At 41.9% G+C, this 19,118-nt stretch overlaps 1 protein-coding gene across 1 annotated transcript in view; it reads left to right on the top strand.

Annotated features, from left to right (window-relative positions):
* Nucleotides 1-19,118, top strand: part of CHN2 (chimerin 2) — a 215,555-nt gene that overhangs the window by 86,910 nt on the left and 109,527 nt on the right. The window contains exon 3 of the mRNA XM_065400226.1: nt 11,045-11,100. Coding sequence (XP_065256298.1) covers nt 11,045-11,100 — 56 coding nt within the window. The remainder of the gene's footprint in view (nt 1-11,044; nt 11,101-19,118) is intronic.

Raw genomic sequence — 19,118 nt, 5'->3', positions numbered from 1 at the left:
TGAAAATTGTAATGAAACTAGTGGTGGTGGTGGTGTTTTGTTGTTGATTACCACATCGTTATTTAAGCATGCTCATAACTTTAGGCACACGAGTAGCCCCATTGACTTGAGTTGCATACAATCTTAAGTACCTTGCTGACTTCAAAGATGTCTCCTTAGAATCTAAACACTATACATGAATGAGCTTAGAAAAGTAAGAGTTGTAGCCCTGTTGGTCCCAGGATATTAGAGAGACAAAGAGGGTGAAGGTATTGTCTTTTATTGGGCCAACTTCTGTTTGTGAGAGAGACAAGCTTTTGAGCCTACACGAAGAGCTCTGTGTGGCTCAAAAGCTTCTCTCTCTCATCAACATAAGTTAGCCCAATAAAAGATATTACCTCACCTACCTTGTCTCTCGTGGAAAAGTAATACAGCCCCAAAATGCATTGTTTTTCCACAGATTTGGTAGAATTATAAGATTATTGCTGGGAATACTTATCCCTAGACTTCTGTTTTGCCGCTGCCTTGTTTTTTCTGAGAAAAACTAATTCATTCTAACTTAATAGAAACTGACAATGTGATAAATTAAGCCTCAGCAAGATTATATTGACTTCAATGGAACTAACTTATGCACACACTTAGTAGCTTGCTGAATCGAAGCCTACATTTGCTACTTCCCGTCCTAATCAAGCTGTACTGAATTTTATTGTTTTCAGAGACAAAATGCTTCCTTTAAAAAAAAATTGCAAAATTTAACAATTTTGGGAGAGGTAGCCTGACTATACTTGTAAAGGAGTGCTTTAAATCAATGTTTTTTAGAGAGAAATCCTGGCCCCGTAGAAGTCAATGGAAAACGTCCATTGACTTCAGTGGTCTCAGGCATTTTGGTGTGTGTGATACAGCCTTTTTATGGAAGAGTTCGGGACAGAGCATGAGCTTTTCACATCATCCCAGAGCTGTATCACTTGTCTTGTGTTGACCAGATTAGCACAGTGCAGTGAAGTATTTTTTCTTAGTTTTGTTTTCATGAAACAGCCCATGGAAACTTTTAAGCAAACATATCTAATTTACAGAGCATGATAAATAAGTTATTGTTAAGATATATTCAAGATCCGATTTTGTGGTTGACAACAAAGTCATCTCAGCATCTAAACTTCATGTCTGAATGACTCTGGAAAAATTAACTCAGCCCCAATTTGCATTGTCTTTAAACACATTTGATAGTAGTATAAAATTACAAAGATTCCTGTTGAGAATATTTCTCTGTAGACATATGTTTTTCATTGCAGTCTTGGTTTCTTTGAGGAAAAACTACTACTTTATTCTTTCCAAGAAACTGACAATATGATAAGTTAAACATCAGGAAGATTACGCCCAGTGGCGGTATTAACCTATGAAATGATCTATCATTGTGTAACATCATAGTTTTTGTTTAAATTAGCGTATGTATTTCTCTTGAAGTGTCTGTATTCATTGATATTGATCATTATTCATGTATTTTAGTTAATTTTTCCCTTTTTTCAGTTTGTCAGAATACTACTAGAATATCCTGTATATAATTTTTAGTTTAAAATGTCTTTAATTACTGAGACAAGATAGGTGAGGTAATATTGGACCAAATTCTGTTGGCAGAAGTAATGTTCAGAGCTTTGTGAAGCTCAAAACCTTGTACCTTCCACCAAGAGAAGTTGGTCCAGTAAAAGATATTACCTCGCCCACCTTGTCTTTCTCATATCCTAGGACCAACATAGCTGCAACACTACTGCATGTCACATTTAATTTCTGTATAAGTTTAGAGACACTATGTTGTCTTTTGATATTTATTGACATACTAATCAAGCTCCCAATCCTGCAATCTGTACCACACTGGCCCTATATCCAGGCAGAGCCTCATTCAAGTTAACAGTGCTCACGTGCGTGCAGAGGTCCACCCATATGGAACAGCTTGCAGGATCCAGGCCTTACTTAATGACATAGCCTAAAAAATTGTTTTAACAATATTTGGGATCACAGCTGTGTAGGTCTGCTGCAGAGAGGATGCCTATTTCTAATGTCTGAAAGGTCTTCGGTCAGTGATTGCACTGTCAGAAGATGCACCACACTCTGTTTCTTCATATATTAGGGGATGGAGAGGACAAGTGACCATTACTTTGATATTACTAGTGGGAACCCTGGTTCAAGTTAGAAAGTAGCTAGCAGCCAGTGAACACTGAGCTACATCGTGGATTAGATTTCTATCTCAGTAATCAGCCAATAAGTAAACATGTTTCCAACCACTAAATTGTTTCTGTGTTCTGTGGCACATTAGGAAGATTGTATTAAAAGATGTCTTTTCCCCTTCTGCCATTACTAAAGAAAGGAAAATAAGAACTGTAGTGTAAGCTAAACTAGTCTCCATGCTCTGTTTCATATGTGAAGCAGACAGTTATTTTTATATTTGAAGTAGAATAGGAACAGTTTTTATTTTGGCTCTCTAGCAGCACTGTATATGTGTGCTTGTGTCCTGGAGAGGAAGAGGACCCCAGTTTGTTCTATTCTTACCCTAAGAACATATCAATCTTGAACAAGTTATGACTACACTGCAATTAGACACCTGTGGCTGGCCCACGCCAGTTGACTTGGGTTTGTGAGGCTTGGGCTAAGGGGCTGTTTAACTATGGTGTAGACTCTCAAGCTCCAGGATCCTCCCACTTTGCAGTGTCCTAGAGCCCAGTCTCCAGACCGAGTGCAAACATCTGCACTGCAGTTAAACGGCCCCTTAGCCTGAGCCCCGTGAGCATGAGTCAGCTGGCACGGGCCAGCCGCAGGTTTTTAATTGCAGCGTAGACGCACACTTTCATTCAGGCTTGCTCTGTGACTAATTTCAGCGTTTGGAAAGATTGTCCTTGTCATGTTGGTGTTCACCACACAAGATGCAGAGGGCATATCCTAGCACCAGCAGACCCCAGTGGTCTACTCCCTCTGAAACGCTTACTTCCTACCCCTGAACAGCTGGAAAAGGTAGAGTAATGAGGCAGAACATCTGAGTCAAGGCTCAGTCAAAAACTAAGGCTCCCTTTCTGCCATGTTCTTAGACATGTGTCTGAGGCCATATCGATACTACCACTTATGCCGGCAAAACTTATGTCGCTCAGGGGTGTGAAAAAACACCCCTGAGCAACTTTAGTTTCGCCAGCATAAGTGGTAGTGTGCACAGCGCTATGTCGGTGGGAGAGCTTCTCCCACCACATAGCTATCTCCACTCATTGAGGTGTTTTTATTATGTTGATTGGAGAGCTCTCTCCCATCAGCATAGAGTGGCCACATGAGCGATCTTACAGCTGCATCAGTACAGCTGTGCCACTGTAAGCTTGCTAGTGTAGACAAGTCCTAAGTCTAAGTAAGTGAGTAGTCCCACTAAAGTCAATCAAACTACTGATATGCTTAGGTAGACATGTGCTCAAGTACTGCTTAAATTGAGGCCTAATGGCATAAATCAAGGATCTTTTAAAAACTTCTCCAGAAAGGAGGCAGTGGTTTCTATAGGTCCTTAAGTAAAAACAAAGATGCACATATTCCCTACCCATCAGAATGTAACTGATCATTAATCTTGTACAGTTTAAGAGGGGAGTCTTGAGTTCTTGACACATTACAGAATTTAAAAGGCAGCTGGAAGTTGGTCACTTTTTCTCTAACAGAAGGGGGGTGAATATAAGGTTTTCAAATGCCACCTGGGATGGGATCTACAGATATCACACAAAACACAGGCAGGCAGTGGTTGAGAATCCACCTTTCCTGCAGACAGGAAAACCAGCCCTGCCACTGCTCAGTTGTGAGAAATTTCAGTTATGGGAGAAACCTCTCAGCTACTGTGGGCAAGCCCAAGTATAAAGAGGGAGAAACAAGAAGAGAGAGGACTGAAGAGTTTGGGACTTCAAGGGAGCAACAACTCTCTGCCACAGGAGCTAATATAATGCCGACAGACACCGGTCGTCGACGATCCTGGGACCTTTAGAGCTAAATGCATGAGCCTCTACTGTATGAGCCAAAAGCCACATGGCTCTTAGCTAAAGTCGTACAGCAGACTCATTAATCTCTCTCTAAGTGGTCTCGGTGCCACTAGATGGGACAGAGCACCACACTCAGAGGTGTGTGAGTTACACTAGCACCAGGCTGGTTCTGAGCTTCGTAAAGCCTCCTGGAGTACAAGGAAAGAAAGTACATAGGGATGAAAGCCCTGAGGGCCAAGGGCTTTCTTTGGAGTTCATTTATGTTATATTTATATACTCTGCCTTTTTGTTGATTTTAATTTAAGCCACCGCTGCCTTGGTCAAGGACTGACCCAGACCATTTGAATTAGGATTTCGCCCAAGGTGGTGGTATCCTTGACCACTGACACCATCATTTTGTTGCTTGACCTCAACAGGTTTCACGGTTAGAGAATAGGCTCTCTTGAAAAGGAACTCCAGAGTTTCCCTTATTCATTCCAAAAGACAATTCAAGCCCTGTCCCCTAGCTGTAACAAAATAAGAGATGTGCATGCCCTCTAGTGCCTGTACACCAGAGCAAGTGATTATTTAAAGTTTTGTTAACCCTTAGAAGATGCTTAGATTGGCTGTAGTGCACACCAGTGCCAGACACGCCACTTACATTACAAAGTTATTGTTCAAATGCCTGCTGTAAAGCCAATTTTTTAACTTTGAGATTGCATTTTAGACCCATTATTTTTGTGACATCAGTGTGCACTTCATCTGTGTTTCATGCTGGAATAAAGAGCCACTGCCAGTCTGTGGCAGTCTCTAAGTAACAATGAATCCACTTTTTCCAAAGGTTAATTTTTCCAAGGCAAAAATAATAATGAATCACTTTGTTGAAAGCATCTCCTTTTTTTGATCAAGGAGAATTTGTCTCTAACCTGTCTGTCAGCTCTAAAGGTAGAGGTAGACTGGGTCAGATGCAATCACAATTTAGTACTATCACCAGCAATTATTTTGCTGGCACTTCAAGGCACCGTCGTCTTGTATATTTCAAGACTTTCAACAACAACAAAAAGTCTGGATTTTTCTCAAGTTGTGAGCACTGAGCAGCTCCTGCTAAAGGGAATGTCAATCAGAGTGCTGAGTGCTCAGCACTTTTGAAGATGTATTGAAGTTAATGGGAGCTGCCGGGTGCTTATGACTTCTGAAAATTAGATCACTTAATCAGCCATCTAAATACGGTCATAGGAATTTAGCTGTAGGTACCCATTTTGTAAAATCTCGGCCATAGTATTTTACTTGTATTTGTATCACATCCGTAGACTTAAAAATAATAAATATTTGATATGTGAACAAGATAGAACACCTATAGAAAAGGACACAGCTTTTGATATCATTGATCGCTCTCACTCTCCTCCTTATCATCTTCTCTTTGTTTCTGAGATGCTGTCCTTGGCCACTGACACTATCAGCCTCTTTCTCCAGCAGCTCCTCTGGGTTGTCTTGCTGTCAATTTAAAGTTAACGCGGCCAAAACTGAACTCCTTGCCTTTCCAATTCACAACATTTCCTTGTTATTGTTGAAGTGGCCTGCTTGCCACCATCCAGCAAGTCATTCAGGCCTATGACCTGGGGTCATTTGCTACTACTGCCTCTTTGTGATGGGGTCCTCCGCTCACCGCTGGAATGGCTCCTTCTCCTGGGGTTTAGCGCTATATGGCCAATGCTCCTTCCTGTAATTGCAGGCCATCTCTCTCTCTGTCTGCAGCCTCACTTTCACTGCAGGAGCTGCTGTTGCCTCTTCATGACTTGGCCCTCTGGCCAGGTCACTCAGCGTTCCCCCGCCCCCTTCTGGGGTGGAGTTGTTCAAAGTCTCTTCGTTTCAAAGAGCATCCAGCAGTCCTCACATGTGGTGCCCTGACCCTGTCACTCCTGGAGTGACCCAGGCACTCTTCCAGTTCACTGCTCTGCCATTACCACTTTCACTGTGAACCAGGGCCTGCCCTCTATTCTGGATTCCAGCCCAGGGACCCTACAACACGCAGTCTGTTCAGTCCCAAAATTTGCTGCTTCCTACCCTGCTCTCTTCTCCAGCCTGCTCTCTTCAAGGTATGCCCTTCCTTCAGGCCCAGGCCTCCAGGTTCTCCTCTTTCCCTGGGTTTCCTCCATTGCTCTCTACTAAACAGAGGGTGACTACAAACTTCCTCCCAGCGGCCTTTGCTGCTGCCAGCTTCCTGGCTTTATACTAGCCCACCCACCTCCGCACAGGTGAGCTTCCCCCTAGTTAGGGCTTTTCTCTCCCCCTTAATTCTCCTGCATTGCAGCCTACTTGGCTGATTGGGCCCACCTGGCCAGCTCAGGCCTCTCAGAGCCAGTGTGGGACGTACACCCCACCACACTCTTCCTCACCCAGAAGGAAGATCCATTCCTTGCTATTCTGAGCTATAGATCAATACCAATAGCTGCTACTGGAGAAAGTCCAATACAGTTCCCGATGGGAAGACAACTCAGATTCTTTTCCAAAGTCAGAACAGTAGTTCTATCTCCAAAGTGGCCAGACATGAAGAGAGTAGCCAAATTGGGTAAAAAGGCAAAAAGGACTTACAAACACTTCTATACTAGACATCACTCAGAGAACAGCCAGATCTAAGGAAAAGGAATTCATTGACCGGATCATATGTGATTGAAACTGATGAAACTGGTGGAGAGTTCAACGGAAACCATCAATATCTTCAGTTTGTTTCTCAGAAAGAACAATCAATAGAGCAAACTCTACAGATGGCAGATGCAGAACAAGAAGACGACTGAATGATTCTGAACTGACCACACCCAGTCATTGCAACTAATGGATAGCCGGATGGACCAAGTTGTTACACATTCAGATCTTGTATAGAAAACCAGTAAGATTCTGAGACACTTAATAGACTGATACGTACTCAACATTAAAGATAGCATGACAGTATGATTTTTTTTTTAAATGAGGGAAAGGTAAAACTAAAAGAGGGAGACATGATGGAATGCTAAAACTGTATTCGTGTTCACCCACTAGGTTGCACCATGTGCAACATAACTTACCTGAGCTGGTAACAGCCATACTTGGCAGTGCATTAAAGAATCTTAAAAGAGAACAGATCTCTTATACTGCTCTCCATGACGGAAGCTCTGTAGCCAGTCCATCTCTGGTACAGAAGCCTAACCTACTAGTAGTAGCCTTGTAACCTACTACTTCCTCCGTGTACAAGGAGCACATGACAACATCAAAGCAGTATCCAAATTATTAATTATTATTATTGGTGCATTACAATTGACTTACTGCTTCTTCCTCCATGACATTTCTAAGATCAGAGCTCTTTTCTCTCCCCACCCAGATAAATCTTTTCCAGACCCTTATCTTCCATCTCATTACTGCATAGATGAATTACCTAAGGCTCTCTGAAAACCACATCTCCCCCTTCCACTCTGCACAAAACATAATCTTTCTTGCTTTTCATTCTGATTGAACCTCTCCACTGATTATTCTCACACCACCACATCAACCTCAAGCTTCTTATTTGGCTTTCAAGGCTTCTCATCACTCTGCGCCTCTCTACTGTAATTATCCTCCTTGAACTGTTGCTTTATCCCCCTCTCTTTCCCCTCTGCTCTGCCAGTGATGTCAGCCTGAAAGCCGCATTTGTCTACTTCATCGCAGCCACTTCCACGCTGTCTTCCAAACTGCTTCCTATACATGGAACACCCCTTGCTGAGCTGTTCCGCAAAGCCATTACTTTGTCATCATTTAAATATTTGCAGAAGACCCACTTCTTCCACAATAGGTACAAAAAACAAGCTTTCTAGGTCATGTTATAAATTGTTTCATTTATTTACCTTGTTAATATGGCTGATTATTTTTTGACAGATTTTTTTTTTGGAGTTGAAAAATGGAATTCTATCCAAGACTAAATTTGTGTTTGACACAATTTTGATCATTGGAAAAAACCTTTAAATGAAAAGTTCTGGAAAAAAAATCACCCCCCCCCATTTTGAAATAATAGAAAAATTTCCATATTCTTGTAATATTTTACTTTCCTAATTTCCCCCCACCCCCCGCCTCCCTCTCTCTTTTCCACCAGAGGAAAAAAAACTATTACTTCCCTCTTGCCTACGTCTACATGCCTCAATTGTCTTTGTCGTTTTAGACCAGGGGTCGGCAACGTTCGGCACGCGGCTCGCCAGGGTAAGCACCCTGGCGGGCCGGGCCAGTTTTATTTACCTGCTGACGCGGCAGGTTCGGCCGATCGCGGCCCCCACTGGCCGCGGTTCGCCGTCCCGGGCCAATGGGGGCGGCGAGAAGCGGCGCGGGCGAGCGATGTGCTGGCCGCAGCTTCTCGCCGCCCCCATTGGCCCGGGACGGCGAACCGCGGCCAGTGGGGGCCGCGATCGGCCGAACCTGCCGCGTCAGCAGGTAAATAAAACTGGCCCGGCCCACCAGGGTGCTTACCCTGGCGAGCCGCGTGCCGAACGTTGCCGACCCCTGTTTTAGACTGTGTATTCTTCTGTTCTTTTTAGGACTATGTCCTCTGTGTTTGGAAAGTGCTTAGCCCACTGTGGGTGCCAGCGCAATCAGAGTAAATAATAATAGGTATTAAATAAAGACACACATTCAAACTTGACTTACTCCAACAATACTATTTTTAAGTATCAGAGGGGTAGCCGTGTTAGTCTGGATCTGTAAAAAGCAACAGAGGGTCCTGTGGCACCTTTAAGACTAACAGATGTATTGGAACATAAGCTTTCCTGGGTGAATGCCCACTTCGTCAGACACATGTAATGGAAATTTCCAGAGGCAGGTATAAATATGCAGGCAAGAATCAGTATGGAGATAACGAGGTTAGTTCAATCAGGGAGAGTGAGGTCCTCTGCTAGCAGTTGAGGTGTGAACACCTGTACAGAAGCAGTTTCTCCTCCCTTGGTGTTCACACCTCAACTGCTAGCAGAGGACCTCACCCTCCCTGATTGAACTAACCTCGTTATCTCCATACTGATTCTTGCCTGCATATTTATACCTGCCTCTGGAAATTTCCATTACATGTGTCTGACAAAGTGGGCATTCACCCACGAAAGCTTATGTTCCAATACATCTGTTAGTCTTAAAGGTGCCACAGGACCCTCTGATACTATTTTTAGATACTTAAAGATTTTATATTTGAATATTGATTGTATTTAGTGCTCAACGGTGTTATCCCATATCAAGTTAAATGCCATGCTATTTTTAAACATGCTTCTTAAATTCTCATAAGGCCTTGACTCAGTAACTAATGCCTAACTTCAAGCACTTGAATAGTTACAATTAAAGTTAATGGGACTGTTTACATAGATATGTATAGATAGGAACAAGTAGCTTGCTGAGTCAGCAGTATCTCCAACTCCAAGCATTCAAAATCATGAGATTTTTTTAGAAGATACAGTTTGGGTTCTTTGTAGTTTAGTTTAGTATTAAGTCTTTAGGGTATGCTGGGGGCCACAGTTTTTCATGTTCTACTGTGTAACCATGAGGGTTGCAAAATAGCTTTTTTTCTTTTTAAATGAAAGCTGAGATCCTCACTTATTCACATGACTCAAGGAGCTTTGAAAAACGCCATTTATCATGAGACTTGTGAAAAAATTATGGGAGCTGGCAGCACTGAATCAGGCAGGTCCATATACTAATTCATAATATTGTGTATATATTTATGGCCAGATTATACCCCTGTGCATAAAAACCTATATAAGAGACAGGAAATCCTGAAGGGTTCTCCATTTTCATTTTCCATGCGATTTCCCAACCAGGGAGGGGATGGGTTTTTCATCCCCTGCTTCAAAACTAGCAGGGGGCACAACACCCAAAACTTGTATGTTCCCGAAGACTAGCAAAGAAGTCAAAGGAGTTACAAGTGGTGGAGGTGTCTGTGTGAAAGTCCAGTACCTCCACACTTTCCAAGTTTCTTCACAGTTCTCTTCATCCCTTCTTTTAAAGGGTGATCTATGGCACAAAGGGGCTCTGAACAAGAGGTAATACAACCACCAACCATATTAGCTTTTCAGTAGATACTCCACAGTTTTCCAAGGCTGAGGGAGTTCCCCATCACTTGTTGTCTTCCCACAACCTGCCATCTTGCTGATCCACAGCCCATTGGGATCTTGGACTGGGGATCACAATACCATAGAGATGGGATGCCCATCTCCCCTCTATATGTGTATAGAGGTCTACATACAGAGGACTTCTCTTCAAGGGAGCAAGCCAAGCTTTGGGATTTTTACTAAAGCTGAGAAGAAAGGCACTCTATTTGCATTGTAATTGCTTGCCGTTCATCATGTGTCAACCCACATTCACTACTTGTGGAATAGAAAGAGGAAGGAAGAAGCCTCCTTGAATACATGAAGGGAGAGTAGTAGGGGTCAGCTATAAGGAACGATGGGAGAGGTGAGACCCAGAGTTCACTCAGTTGCAGTCCCTCACCTTAGAACCCGCAGAACGAATTTGACTTTGGGAACCCTTAGGATGAGCAAAGTTGATCTGAAATAAATTTGAGGGTCTTAGGTAGCACATTAAAAGGAAAAGGAAAGTGGGGAAATGTTAGCACGTGGAAGCACTAGGGGTCTCATTCATTCATAAATAGTTATCACTCATGTCTTCAGTATGCATTGATAAGATTTTAGTGAACTTTCTTGGTAGTTTGTTGCAGTTCTTTCCTAGCCAAGTCAAAGACACTGGAATTTTATTTAAAAATTCTATTATTGAGCTCTTCAGTAATACTATCTGCAACAGAGGAGTTTTATCTTGAAACATTCAGAAGGATTTGTTATATCTAGTCTTGCAAGCGAAGTATGGAAATACACAGTGCCAGCAACAATACAAAACTAAATTGGGATTATATGAATAAATAACTAAATAAATGTTACCAGTGTACAATTCCATGACTAATTTCCATATAAATGACTTGACTTGCATGCATTCTAAAAATGTCTCTGTACCCCACCCTTTTTTATATTTATTTGCATTTTCTCAGAAGCATCTGGCTAAAAATATCTGAATGAAAGTTTGTGTATATTGCAGTCCTCTAATTATTATTGCTTTTTTATATTTGACAGTGTATCAGTTACAACAGGAGGCACCGCGTCCCAAGAGAATCATTTGTCCTCAGGAGGTCAGTTCTTCTTTTACTGTATCTTGTAAAATCTGATGAATTGTCAGTAGTGTATTCATATTAGGATCTTTCCTATATGCTGAGAGCAACTGTCTGTTTCCATTTTCTAAAATACTGTGAAACATATTTTCTATAATTGTTTTCAGATTATAAGGTGGGTCTTTAAAAATGGATTAATATTTGTTAAATCAGCACAGAGATGGGAATACACAAGATTTAACCATTACAGAGACCCCTTTCCTGTGGAGATGCTAATCAGGGCATTGTATGACTGTGCTCTATGCAATATCTAAATGCTGTGTTTCCCTTTTTTCATAGTGTTGTAGGAGAAGATCCATATATTTACATATTTAAAGATATGCAACATGTCTTCACTCAATTCATGCAGTTTGTTCACAAAAAGCACTTTTTCATGAAAGAAGGCTCGCCTGTCCAATGTTAGCAAGAGCGTTCAAGATAAAATATTGAATTAATAGCATTAGAACTTTTGTTCTGGCATGTCATGGAAACTTTAAAGTTTGTAGAATGTAAGAAATCTATGGAACTGAAAAAGATTGCTGAATCAACATTTTCATGCCTGTCTGCTTATTTTTTTTATGCCATTCATCTCTCCTAGTTTATCTAGTTAACTTTTGAATATGGTAATACTCCTTCCTTCCGTACTGTGTCTTGGTAATTATAAAAATAGGATATTGTAAGTATATATTGATTTCTCCAATAAATCAATAAAATTGGGATGGTTTTGGCTTCTAACATGTCAAGGACAAAGTGGCTGCAAGCTCCTACAATACATATAGTTACAATAATAAATATTATGATTATTACTAATAATACTGAGTTCTTCGCTATATAAATTTTATACAGTAATCAAATGCAATTAAAAATATACAAGCTGTGATGTTAAAACCCCCTGAATATATAAGAAGAAATACATAGAAATGTATCAGTGTGATATTCCCAAAAGTCTTAATTATCTGCTTTGCCCTCTTCCACCATGCTATTGTCTCTTTAAATAGCCAATATCAATGTAGTATCCGAGTGCCTCTCAAACATTAAAACATTTATCCTCACAACACTTCTGTGGTGCAAGGAAGTGTTGTACTGAGGCACAGACAGCTCAAATGACTTTCCCAAGGTCACATAAAAAGTCTGCACCAGAGCCAGGAATTGAATGCAAATGTCCTGATTCTCAGCCCAGTGCCTTAATCATAAGACCAAGCTTTACACTTTCTCTCATAGATGCCAGCTAGCAGTTATCTGAGAGTAGGGCAAAATTTTGGCATAAGAAGGAAAGCCTTCATGCTCTGTCAGCTGAGGGTGTAAGCTGAGCGTACAAGATCATAAAAGGGACAAGCAAATGTGTTTAAAGTCTCTCACTCTGTCCCTGTCAAAAATGCTGCTCAAGAAAGACACCAACATGGTGTACATAGGCCAAAAGGCTTTTACAAAACTTTTCTCTTATTTTCCATACAAAACTGATGATAGCTAGTGCTCAAGGGCTGTAGCGGTTTTCAAAAGGAGAGCCCATTAAGATTTTTATTAAGTGAAAATCCAGATAATCAGTTCTTTCATAGTCATTCAGTATCATATCTTCAAAAGAGCCATGGATAATAGGCATGGAAGAGTATCACTCACTCCCCACTTCTGCCTTATCTACACTCATGACTCAGTTGTAGGTTGAAGAAATACAACTTAATCAAGAAGCATAGCAATTAAAAGGATACTGCTAGTGGAGTAAATGTGTAGGCAAACAGGCCAATCAAGAACTCTGCAATAGCATACTGTCTCAAGCATACTGCCTTGCTTTGGTGGCTGATGACTCTTTTGGCAGGCGAAGTGCACATCACAAAGTCTCATAAATTCCAGTATACATCTTCCTCCTTACAGTCCTGGCCGGGGGTCTCTGCTCTGCTCTGCCCCACCAGGACTGCAGCTTCCCTCCTGCACCTGGTACCTGCAGGGATCCAGGGCCATGCAGGGAGTTCTCTGCAGCTACACTGTCATGGTCCCAGCTCTCTCACTCACCAGCCAGGTGTTTGGGAGCCCTCCACAGGCAGGAACTGTTCAGCAGAGGGGTGGGTTCCTCCATGGCCAGGGACTCCTCATTCTCCTCATAGTCCTGGCCGGTGGTCTCTGGCTCTCCTCTGTCCTGCCAGGACCGCAGCCTCTCCCCTACCCATTGCACCTGCATTACGTAAACAGTTTGTGTAAAAGTTAAGACAGGACTGTAAGTAATTTATGGCTCTGTATCTTTGAGTTTTCCTAATTACACTCTTTTCCCACTACCACCTGCATAAAAATCTTGTCAGCAAAAACAGGTCATCACTCCAGTGAGATACATGCTGAACTGTTGAGAGTTGGGATATCTAATGATTTCTAATTAATAACCACCGGCAGTGTGAGTACTGTGAATATCCTGTCTTTCCAATAACATTAGATTTCTGCCAGTATCCTTGCTTTTTCTAGATTCCTTCCACAATATTTTAATGATGGGCATCCTTTACAAATAAAAAGTTTATTTTAAAAGCAATGTTCAGCTGGAATGTGAGTTTCTAGACAGTGTGCTGGTGTTTGCAGGTATAAAGATATACAATAAAGAAGTGTATTCTTTTATTATAGAAAGTCAATGTATGTAGTGGCTCTCTGGGATTATTCTACTGAAACGGTGGTTGAAAATGGCACATTTGCAGTAAAGAATTAAAGCAAGATGTGCCACTTTTTGTTTTTATACCAGAATAATATTTTTAATAGCATTCAGTTTGAAAATGCCATTTCAACATGTTATTTTTAATTTAAGTGAGTCTTTTTTCAAAAATATTTTAGTGTTAATAAAGTAAGGAATTACAGGATGAATGCTGACAGTGTTTGACTTGGGGACATTTTCAGTAACTATGGGTAAACCGTGAGTTTTACAGTTTTCTTTCTTTTCTCTCTCTCTTTTTTTTGGGGAAGAGAGTGATGGGGGTGTGTGTGTGTGTGTCTTGCAATGAGTCTTGAAATATATTATATTTTGTAGTAGGCTACATATTTAAAGCCTCTCTATTTAGTTAGCTTTTACTGTTCTGCTCAGAGCAAGTCTTATTGACAAAGTGCTGATAACAGTGTGCAGGTTAGTGGGCTTATCTACATTAGGGCTTTCAATATTGTTAACAGTGGTTCAGCTGAACCAGTGTTAGCAACAGTGAGAAATTTGTCTGAAATTTCCCTAGTGTAGACAAGGCCTTCGAGCTCTAACCTATATTATTATGTAGAGAAATGTCAGCTAATTGCTATGTTCATTGTTCTGAATTCCAGCTGGGTTGTGTCTAAAGCAAGCAAAAAATATGGTTCCTAGAAAAAGCAGTTTCCTCTCTAATTTTGTATGATAATGAAAGGGAGAGGGTTTTTTTTCTCTTGCAGAAATGCCTTTTTCTCAGCTGAAATGTGAGACCTAGGATTCTAAGGGAACAAAATAATATAATAATAATAATTAATAATCAATACTAGAGCTGTCAAACGATTAAAAAAATTATCGCAATTAATTGTGAGATTAAAAAAGTAGCCGTGATTAATCAGAGTTTTAATCGCACTGTTAAACAATATTAGAATACCATTTATTTCAATATCTTGGGTGTTAATTGCTTCTGTGCTGCTGCGGCTTGTGGTGCCCAGCACTTGGCCTGCAGCTCAAGGCAGGCTCCGTGCTGTTGCACAAGAGTCGCATCTTGCCGGACCCAACAGCCTGGCTCCTCCTCTGGCTACTCCTGGCTCAGTCCAAGGTGCCATTTCAGATTTTGGTTTGGGGGGGGTGTATGTTTGGGGGAGAAGGGGGGGAGTGTGTGTGTGTGTTGGGGGGCAGGAGTGCTGTCTCTTTAAGCAGAGCACTCAGGAGCCTGAATGCATTTTCAGCCAGCAGCAGCTGCTGGCAGCAGCACTCATTCCTGAGCCAGCAGCAGACAGGTTCCTCCAACTCAGTGGCGACCAGGTATACAGGCAGGGGGAGGCGGACACCTCGACATCAGCCTACCCCCTACCCCTGCTCTGCGCAGCAGACAGGAGGCAGACTTCCAGTCCGTAGCAGCTTGGCCAGGGGCGGCTCCATGGGGTAAGGGGGGGAGGCAGGAGCAGTAGTGGAGCAGGGCGGCAGGAGGTGAGCGGGTTCCCCTGGGCGGTGGCTCCCCCACTTACCCCCCCTCCCCGACTTCCCTCCTTCATAAAGCCATTCGTTTCACTTGGTCTCCTGATATCCAACATGCTTTTGACCACCTCATTACTGCGTTCACCACGGCTCTGATTCTGGCACATGCCTCAATATGGCTATTGGCGTGGTACTCTCACAGCAACTTGGACCCCAGCCAGTTCTGCACACATGTTCCTACTACACTTGGAAATTCACCCCCATAGTAATGAACTATGAAATACTGGGCAAGGAGCTGCTTGCAATCAAAATTGCTTTTTGAAGAATGGTGTCACCACTTTGAGGAAGCTTGGCACCCGGTACAGGTTTTTACTGACTAGAAGAACTTCATGTACCGCTGCAAGACCTGAACTTTGAACCAGAGGCAATTAAAGTGGGCCTTGTTCTTGTCTCAATTCGAGTTTACTATCACCTACCGCCTGGGAAACCAAAGTGGGAAAGCTGATACTCCGTCACGAAAGGGGGAATACTACCAGGAAAACAAGGTACCTACCTTCAAGCCCCTCTGTCTCCAAGCCTACTAATTTTGTTAATGCCACAATTAATTAAGAACTGGTCTCCCACATCCAGTCCACCTCAAAAGAAGACCCATTCACCCAAGGAACCAAGTCAACGCCATTAGGGGCTAATATGCCTCACTCCATGGGGGACAGGATAACATCCTTCCCATATATGTTCACCTGGGATGCCCCCAACTGAAGGTGCTAGAACTGTGCCACAACACTCCATTGATGGGTCACTTTGGCTGCCTTAACACCTCCTGCATGGTTGCCCTTCATTTTTTCTGGTGGCCCCACATGCGGGTCAAAGTCCAAGTTTACATAGACTCCTGTGAGTGCTGTGCATGTACCCAGATGCCCCGGACTAGACCCCAGGGCACATTAGTCCCTCTGGAGACTCCAGTTAGGCCTTGGTCCACCATCACCCCAGACTTCATTGTGGAACTCCCAGGACCAGTGGTCACACCGAAACATTTAAAACTTATCATTTCGTTACCTAGGCAGGATTGCTTAGACCAGGGATTGGCAATCTTTGGCCCCTGGCCCACCAGGGTAAGCACCCTGGCGGGCCGGACCAGTTTGTTTACCGTCCTATCGCGGCTCCCACTGGCCACTGTTTGCCACTCCAGGCCAATGGGGGCTGCAGGAAGCGATGCAGGCCGTGTGCCAAAGGTTGCCAATCTCTGGCTTAGACTGTAAACTGTTACTTTGATCATAAGATCTTTGGGGCAGGGACCATCTTTTAATTAAATGTGTGTACAGTGACTGTGTGTAAAATGGGACACTGATTCCCAATTGTGGTCGCTAGGTATTACTAGTACTAATTTAAATAGTCTGACAGTGTCATGAGATAATTCTTTTAGCAAAACCAAGAGTGGATATTTTGATCCCTCATTGACTGACTGACTGACAAGTAGGTAACAGTTCAATTATAATAAAAAGAGGTAAGTAGACTCAATCACTTGCTAGAATTGTAATATTGTAGTTACGTTTTTTTCAAGGTTAAGCTACTTAGGAATCATTGTAAAATGAGCTCTCCATTTCTTCATTATGTTTAGAAGGACACTTAGTCTCGCTAGGTCTTGTGAATATAAGATTTCTAAATAGGTGTTTAAAATGATTTGTTTGAGGTGAGAACTTTACATTAGCCAACTGCTGAGATACTACACAAGACTTTTCTGTTTTGTTTTAAAGGGGCTTACGATCTTGTCTAACCTGTTGCATTGATGAGTCTCTGAGATGCAGTTTGTGGTTAGCTCATAGTGGTAATCCAGCCATAACATGAACTAATCTAAAGATTAACTTCTCCTTTTTCTGAACCTTCACATCTTACTAGGCTTTTCTCTTGGGGTCGAATTGAACTGAGTTGTTTTTATGGATGGTAGACTGGAAATGATTATAAAATCATTAGGCATAATTCTAAGTGCAAAAAATATCTGGCTAAACTTTTAGAGAAATTGTCTTCATTGCCAGAAATGAGCACACTGACATTGTTGAGTCTAAGGTCTTGATTCTCCACTCTGTCCATGGATTGGAGGGACATGTGAACCAGTTCCCTTATTTAGGGCTGCCTAGCACTGGTGTAAGTTAGGGAGGTAGAGGAGCAGCCCTAAATTCCCCAGAATGCAAGGTCCATGAAGGATCCTATGTCATTAGGATACAATATTAGGTATAATGGAGCTCCACTGTGCTATGGCTCCCCCTTCCCTGTCCTACCCATGACCCACTCCCAACATATGATTACTGACACCGGGAAGGTAGTGTCCCAGAGAATCAAGTCCAAAGCAGTTGTTAATCTTGCCACACATGAAGGATTGTCTGTCATCTGGAATACACCTCTACCTCGATATAACGCTGTTCTCGGGAGCCAAAAAATCTTACCGTGTTATAGGTGAAACCGCGTTATATCGAACTTGCTTTGATCTATCCGAATTCGTGTTGTATCGGGTCGCGTTATATCGGGGTAGAGGTGTATATGTATCGTTGTACCTTTTTGGTATACACATAAGGCCAAAACCTGTAGTCCTTACTCAGTTAAAACTCCCATTGACATCAGATGAGGGTTTTGATAAAGATCGGAAGATTTGATCAATAATGCAATTAAAGTAGCACTATTTATTCTCTATGATTTGAGAATAAATGGCTCTTACCTCCCTGACCCCTTTTTACTTTAAACATTTAGCTCTTTTTTAATGGCTAAATTAGAGTGTATTTCTCATAGAATAAAGTAAAGGAGAGAGAACATTTATTGAAATTAGGAGTGTTATTTCTGTGACAGTACTTAAATGGAAAGAACTCTTCAGGGTGTCTTCTCATTTCAGTGCAGTGTGACTTGGATGCAGATGATATACATGAAATGACAATCTGCCATTTTAGGGCATATTCATCTCCCAAACGCATGATTCCCAATAGTTTTGTGAAGAATTATCCTGCACAGTGGCATAGGACTTTATTGCAATATGCTGTACACTGAATATCACTCCTGGTCTAAAAAGGAATCACAATTTCAAGGATATTAAAATGTAGTAAAGCTTTAAAATTATTTAAAAGAACTATGCATAATTAGACAAGTTAACGAATAGATTTAATGAGAGAGGTTAATTTAGTTCTAAGTATTGAATATAAACTTCTGGTACTACTCCAGACTGTGTTTCGGAGAATATGCTGTAACATGGGGGGAAATCATGGACCTAGAATAAATGTTCCAATAAGTGTTTTGGTAGGGGGATGTGAGAATGTACTTTAACCATCTAGGCATCAGGATTGGAATGCCCAGACTCTCTGAAACCTGAGCTTCAGAAGGACAGTTCAGAAGTGCGGTGGTTGTGTTGGTTTAATTTGAGTTTAAGCATAGGAAGTCTCTGACTCTAAAATTAAATTTGTTTGTCCAGCTTGCGTATGGATCCTGGAATAGTTACGTTTACAGGCTACTCCACTACAGTTCTAATTTCCTGATTGAGTTAACAAATTGCTTATCTACCCTGGTGTTGGAGTCACTGAGGCTTATTGCCCTGAGTGATTTTAGCATCCATGCAGATGATGACTCTTCAAGGATCTCATGGCTAAAAGAATAACCTTGGAACTATTCAGTATGGTTTCTGGCTCATTAGACAATAGTGGTCACTCTGAATTGTGGGAGGGGGATTGGTTTGGGATTGGTGATTGCACACTTCTTAGATCAGATCATTATTGCCTACAGTTGGAGGTTAGGGCTCATGCTTACTCTTATTGTAGAGAGGTGACCGTTTTTATTGGTCCAGACTGGGTGGTTATGATAATCACCAATTTTGTATATTGGCATAGTGGTCCTGAGTGCTCCCTCTCTCTGCACTCTCCTCACT

Source organism: Emys orbicularis, chromosome 2, assembly GCF_028017835.1.
Source record: "Emys orbicularis isolate rEmyOrb1 chromosome 2, rEmyOrb1.hap1, whole genome shotgun sequence".
Lineage (NCBI taxonomy): Eukaryota > Metazoa > Chordata > Testudines > Emydidae > Emys > Emys orbicularis.
Note: the sequence above shows the minus strand (reverse complement) of the source record. Positions and strands in the feature narration are given on the sequence as shown.